This window comes from Salvelinus sp. IW2-2015, linkage group LG22 (genome assembly GCF_002910315.2).
Source record: "Salvelinus sp. IW2-2015 linkage group LG22, ASM291031v2, whole genome shotgun sequence".
NCBI classification, from domain to species: domain Eukaryota; kingdom Metazoa; phylum Chordata; class Actinopteri; order Salmoniformes; family Salmonidae; genus Salvelinus; species Salvelinus sp. IW2-2015.
This window is the reverse complement of record NC_036862.1, coordinates 31,942,462-31,949,242: the sequence shown is the minus strand read 5'-3', so window position 1 is coordinate 31,949,242 and position 6,781 is coordinate 31,942,462. Positions and strand designations below refer to the sequence as shown.

At 45.7% G+C, this 6,781-nt stretch overlaps 1 protein-coding gene across 1 annotated transcript; it reads right to left on the bottom strand.

Annotated features, from left to right (window-relative positions):
- Positions 1-220: 220 nt before the first annotated feature.
- On the bottom strand, positions 221-6,283 carry LOC111982621 (uncharacterized). Its single transcript, XM_024014213.2, has 5 exons — positions 5,163-6,283; positions 4,876-4,933; positions 4,529-4,588; positions 4,112-4,375; positions 221-1,386 (listed from the first exon to the last, which is right to left on the bottom strand). The coding sequence occupies exons 1-5, from the start codon at positions 5,676-5,678 to the stop codon at positions 830-832; spliced, it is 1,455 nt and encodes a 484-aa protein (XP_023869981.1). The 5' UTR covers positions 5,679-6,283; the 3' UTR covers positions 221-829.
- Positions 6,284-6,781: the final 498 nt, after the last annotated feature.

Sequence of the window (6,781 nt, the reverse complement as noted above, 5' to 3'; positions counted from 1 at the left end):
TAGGATTGAATAWCACAATCAAGTGGACAAACAATCTAACATTTCTGACTTATTCCTGCTCCAATCATCTCTCCACCTGCTCCATTTCTATAAAGGCCTACTCCTTCCCTTTATCTATCTCATTCTCTCTTTCCCTGCCTGTCTTTTGAAGTCGTTAGGGTCCTGTGGTCATCAGAGGTCTTCTGGGCCCAGCCCATGCATGCATGCATGCACCCCCCCCCCACACACACACACAAACACACGTCCTGCGGGATAAACGTACGTTACCACCTGTCTTTGTGACCCTGAGTCAACACTGGTAGTGTTACCGCCACTGACTACCACGCCTCACATCCTCACACACACACACACACATCCTCACACACACACACACCACCACCATCCGTATCAACCCTACTGTCCTACAATCAACCCCCACACCAGAGTGTGGGACCCCCAGTGAGACATCCTCCTAACACCCCACAGACAGTGCTGGCCCAGCCCCAAACCTCCAGGGGTTGTGTAGCTGAGAGGAAGCCCAGCGTCCTGGGGAGAAGTCACAGAGAGTTCTTCAGAGATGGGAAATTACACATGGAAATGGTCATCCAAACATCAAACTCATCCCAAAGAGTTGGTGTGTTATTCACTTTTCTCCCATCATACAGCAGAAGAATGGTCCTTCCATCTCACAAGTTTATCCCAAATTTGTCACACATTGTCATGACCAACCTTGTGACAACCTATTTGCAATGTGACGATGTGACAGCGTGATGTGGTAGCAGTTTGCTCCTATCACCAGCAGGGTAGAGGCCCATCATTGTACAAGGTACTACACTCTGTCCTCCATATGTCACTCTGCCCCAGCCTCCTTCCCCTCTTTCCCAGAATGGAGAGCTGCTCCTGGGCTGAGGCTGAAGCTGAGGCCTGGGCCTGGTTCGGCCAAAGTGGAGCAGGATGACCCAAAACTGGACACCAGCCCTGAGTCAGAATCTGACACCGCCAGCTCCTCAAACTTCTGGATGACCATCCGTACAGATCGGAAGGGCATGTCTCTGCGCCAGCGACCCCCACCAGCTCCAGTAGGCCCTCTATAGTCGGATGCTCGGCTGAGAAAGACGTGGGGTGGAGGYGGTAGGCCACAGTGGAGCCTCAGCCTGCCCTGGCCCAGCCCCAGAGCGGGACGTACCCCAGCATGGCTGAAGCGAGTGGGTAGGGTGGCCAGGTGCTCCTGGGTCAGAGGGTTGTGGAAGCTCAGCGCCCCTCCACCCATGTTGAGGAACAGCCCTAGGGTCTTGATCTGGGGTGGCACGACACGTAAGGGCTCCCGACGGTTATCATACACAGTGGAGAAGGACAAGCCCCGCCTTTCCAGCCACCAGCCGCAAGCATCGTCCAATGAGCTCACTCCTGTATGGAAAATAGGAAAGGTGGTTGCTTTCTGTGTCACAAAGAAGACATCATGGGAAATTATGTCTTCAAATATTGTGCCAATAAACTTTGCAATGTCACCATGAAATAGGATAGTCTGTATGCCTGACTGTTTTTGCACTCAACAACGCTACTTAGTTGTTGCCTTAGTTGGCCTGAATAAAAACATGTTGATTGGAGTAGAGACAGACTGGCACCCACACACCCACAGTGTTTCCCCAATATGTATTTATCAGCGGCGGTGCGTGGCCGCCACAATTCTTTTTTCTTCATATAGTTATATARACGCTACCATTCAAAAKAWTTGGGGTTCTTAGAAAMGTCCTTGTTTTTGAAAGAAAAACACATTTTTTGTCCATTAAAATAACATTGATCAGAAATACAGTGTAGACATTGTTAATGTTGTAAATGACTATTGTAGCTGGAAACGGCTGATTTTTAATMGAATATCTACATAGGCGTACAGAGGTCCATTATCAGCAACCATCACTCCTGTGTTCCAATGGCACGTTGTGTTAGCTAATCCAAGTTTATCATTTTAAAAGGCTAATTGATCATTAGAAAACCCTTTTGAAATTATGTTAGCACAGATGAAAACTGTTGTTCTGATTAAAGAAGCAATAAAACTGGCCATCTTTAGACTAGTTGAGTATCTGGAGCATCAGKATTTGTGGGCTCAATTACAGGCTCAAAATGGCTAGAAACAAAGACCTTTCTTCTGAAACTCGTCAGTCTATTCTTGTTCTGAGAAATGAAGGCTAGAAATTTCCAAGAAACTGAAGATTTCGTACAACGCTGTGTACTACTCCCCTTCACAGAACAGAGCAAACTGGCCCTAACCAGAATAGAAAGAGTAGTGGGAGGCCAAGTACATTAGAGTGTCTAGTTTGAGAAACAGACGCCTCACAAGTCCTCAACTGGCAGCTTCATTAAATAGTACCCGCAAAACACCAGTCTCAACGTCAACAGTGAAGGGGCGACTCCGAGATGCTGGCCTTCTAAGCAGAGTTGCAAAGAAAAAGCCATATCTCAGACTGGCCAATAAAAATAAAACATTAAGATGGGCAAAAGAACACATACACTGGACAGAGGAACTCAGCCTAGAAGGCCAGCATCCCAGAGTCGCCTCTTCACAGTTGACGTTGAGACTGGTGTTTTGCGGGTACTATTTAATGAAGCTGCCAGTACGCCTATGTAGATATTCCATAAAAAAATCTGCCGTTTCCAGTTACAATAGTAATTTACAACATTAACAATGTCTACACTGTATTTCTGATCAATTTGATGTTATTTTAATGGACAGAAAATGTGCCTTTATTTCAAAAACAAGGACATTTRTAAGTGACCCCGAACTTTTGAACGGTAGTGTATGTGTATGTTTTATTATAATGTATACAGGGCTCTCTGGTAAAATAGATGTTTKATCTCAATGTGACTCTCTGTTTAAATAAAGGTTAAATAATTACAAAAATATATATATTGTAATGTTTTTGCAGACAGTATTGTAATAAAACTCAGTTTTTGGTTTATTATCTTTGACATAGCAGTGGGGGCTTTGTCCTTGAGGAAATCTAAAGGACAAAATACTCAAAGAGCAAATTTTCCATAACCTGTAGGTAGGACTAAGGTCTGAACAGACAGTTCAGGGCTTCTGTAAGGAACACAATACATGGACTATAATTGGCATGTAGGTTTCTCACTTATGGGTGGAACATATTAGGATATGGGGGAGAGGAATGGGCAGGGCAAATTAAATACTGTAGTATATACACTATAGTAATTACTGTAGTGTTTTTGCAGACAGTAGTATTTTTGCGAACATTACTGTAGTATTTAATGTAGTGTTTGTGGTCTGTAGTACACCGTAGTATTTACTATAGTATTTTACAGTATACTACACCCTTCTGTAGTAAGTACTACACATAATAGAGATATACTACAGTGTGTAGTATAGTATTCTACAGTATAGTACAGTTTACTACTGAATTCTATAGAAAGTACTGTAGTATTCTATAGTYAACTGTAGTATTTTTCATGTGAGATAGGCATGAGTGAGCATTAATATGTGAAATACCAATGCGGTTCCCATCCCGTATTACCTGGCTAAGTATCCCTATTCCCTAAGTACAGCTCTGTCCACAGTGCCAGTCATCATGGTCAACAACCACTAATAGGTATTTGGCCTGACTCCCTACAGTTAATGATGAAGCTGCACATTTCTGTCATATTTAATGCAAATCAACAGATTGTTTATGGTTTGTTGCTGGGCTAAATTATTAAAGTTTTCTCTTGTTTACAGAGAGCCGATGTCCATATGCCTTGTAAGCCAAAATTAAATTGTTCAATAAAAAATGCAATTGTTTAGTGGTTCAGCCAAGCGCTGGGATATCCCTGCWGACATCCTGTTCACCACTTGGTGGCACCACAGAGCAGAGTTGAAGGATGTGAATAAACTTTATGTAGGACAGAGCCTGTGTCCTGTGTGCAGGTGCATTTGCACAAGACTGCCTGTATGTATTCGTAGGCTACAACCGCCACATGATTGTGTAAGAAATGTAGCCCATGGAAATTCATATTTATCTCCATCAGTAGGAATTTATCAGCATGCCAGAGGCTAAGAGTACTATTATCAAAGCAGGGATMTGTACTTGTTCTGCCACTACCAGTAAATCATGGCCAGGTGAATTAGGGTYCACTTCCTCACCTATCCTGTAGAGGGTGCTGTTGCAGACATCCACCTCCCAGTAGAACTGACCCCTGACGATGACCACGTCCCCACACACCTGAGGGAGGGGCTGGGGGGCAGACTCCTGGGATTCAGTGCTCGTTACTGACCCTGTGACCCTGTTTCCATGATGGCGAGAGGGTAGTGGCGGAGGGCTTGGTCCGTGGAAGGTCACAGTGAGAGAAGAGGTGGAGAGATGGAGGGATGGAGCAGCAGCAGAGGGGTCCAGGGTGAATGTCAGACCTGGGAAGGGAGAGATGAAGACGAAAGAGCAGGTGAAACCTGATTTCCTCTAATCAGGGGCATTGCAATTAATAARATTTGTATTTTTACTCTTRTTCTACACAGTATATCAAGACATCCTTGGATAAAGAGTCTTGCATTGGACTCACTGACCTGAGACAGACTGTTCCATCTCCTCCTCTCGTAGGTCTATAGTACCCTCCAGTGGTGAGCCTGCATCCATGGATACGCAGAGAGAAAAGAGAAACAGACAACACAGTTGGCGCCATTTAAAGCCTTACTCAGTAAAGCATGTAGGGAAGTAAGCCTGCCAGATTCTCCTTAACCCACTTCATTCTCCCTTTCCCATGAGGCCTGCCAGTATTCAGAGGAACTAGAAGCCCAACACCGTGAAGAGTAACAGCAACAACAATAACTGCCTGGCATGTCTCCCAGTTTAAACCTTGAGCTCACAAAATGTGTCTAACCTAGACTAACTGTCAAGGTGCCATTTCACTCACCATATGCAGCAGTGATCTGGTCCGTGACATCCTCTTTGTCTCTGCGGAATGGATTCCTCTGCATGTGGGATTAGTGGAGGTGGGGCGGGAAGGAATGGGAAGGTGTGTTAGGGAGGCTTAAGTCACTGGGTCACTTGGAAGGTGTGACCTGTATGCATCCAAAGATTGAATAGGGCAATGGGAGAAGATTGTGCTTCCATAAGGCTTGTGTGCCTCTCACTTGTCTAAAACAAAGATGAAATAAGCCTACCTATCCAACATGAAAAGAAAAGAACAAGCTTAGTTACCTGTGAGAAGGCCTTCATCCCTCCTTCCGCCTGGTCCCCAGCACTACTGGCTGTCCACCCAGGGGTCAGGGTGGGGTCAGGGGGCAGGCAACAGGTGGCAGAAGCCCACTCCCAGCATGGCAGCTCCACAGGGTAGCGACAGCAAGGGCACAGCACGGCACACACAGGCGTACTGGTAGAGCGGTGGTGGGCAGAACAGGTGCCACCGCGGGAAGCATGGCACACACCGTCCCCTTCCTCATCCAGTACACATTGCCCTGCCCCCTCTACACATCGCCCTGCCCCTTCTRCACCTCCTACACAGCGCCCACACAGGGTATGGGAGCATGGCAGGAGAAGGGCAACGTCAAAACCACGCCTACAGGACGGGCATAGAGAAGATTTAGCCAAATCATGATGACCCTCCTCTTCTCCCTTCTCTTCCTCTTCCGCCTCTTTTTCCTCCTCTTCTTCCTCACCCTGCTGCTTGTCGTTCTTTTGTTGTGTTCCGTCAAGACGGGGTGGTGTCCTACGCATTATTGGCAGATGAAAAGTTGAGTTGAATGCATTTATAGCTCAATATCATATGACATTTGTCATATTTTTTTTGCCTTCGACAAAGCAAAGGTCAGCATAGTGAACCTGTATCTACAGTCGACATGTACTGTCGATAATTCAGTAGTAAGGGGGCCATCCCTGAATCAAGTCTTTAACCATTACAGTATTCAGAGAGCCTTGCCTTGGCCAACACGAAGGACACACGCTCTCCTATCCTCCTTAGAAATACACAATGAGGAGAGATCCCCCACTGTACAAAGATATCCTTTTCTAGTAGATTTCAAAAGAGATTTTTCCTCAACAGGTCACAAAGATATCCAACTCTGGTAAATCAAAGATCCTCTTCTTTGACAGATCAAAGATGTCCCCCAAACAGATGGATGATGGATGACACAGCAGGCTGCATTCACACGGAGTGAGATGTTAGAGCTAGACATATTTCTGTCCTTTCTTCTGCTTCACTTTTGCTGTTCTATCTATCTCCCTATGCTGATGTTGAGCATGCTGTGCTACGTAGGTTGGCAAGACAGACAGAGGAAAAGAAATAAAACAGAGAAAGAGAAAGGCAAATAGGAGAAAGAGAGAGAGAGAGCAACAGCCATAGAAGAGAGCAGGCTTTTATTAGACACTCATTGCTTGCCGTTGCCATGGTAATGGGCTTCCATAAAGACGTCAGTAAAGCCGGCCCACTGAATGAACACACACACACACACACACACACACACACACACACACACACACACACACACCACACACACACACACACACACACACACACACACACACACACACACTAGTGATTCATGTAATGGTCACACGCAGACACTCATAGACACTAATTTGTCATGCTAACCTTTTCCTTTCTGTTTCCCTCTCTCCGTGTCTCGTCCTGTACTACGTGGATTCTCTGAAAGGGGTTTTGCTACATGATGTGAATTTAAAGATCTGACCCAGCTCTATCACCGTGGTTACACTTTCTGTCTGTRTCCATATGGGCTGGTGGGGTCATTGTTCCCCGGGCCACTCCACAACACTAGGACCAGGTTGGGGTCAGCTAAAAGTGGGCTTCTGGGGTGAAAGGG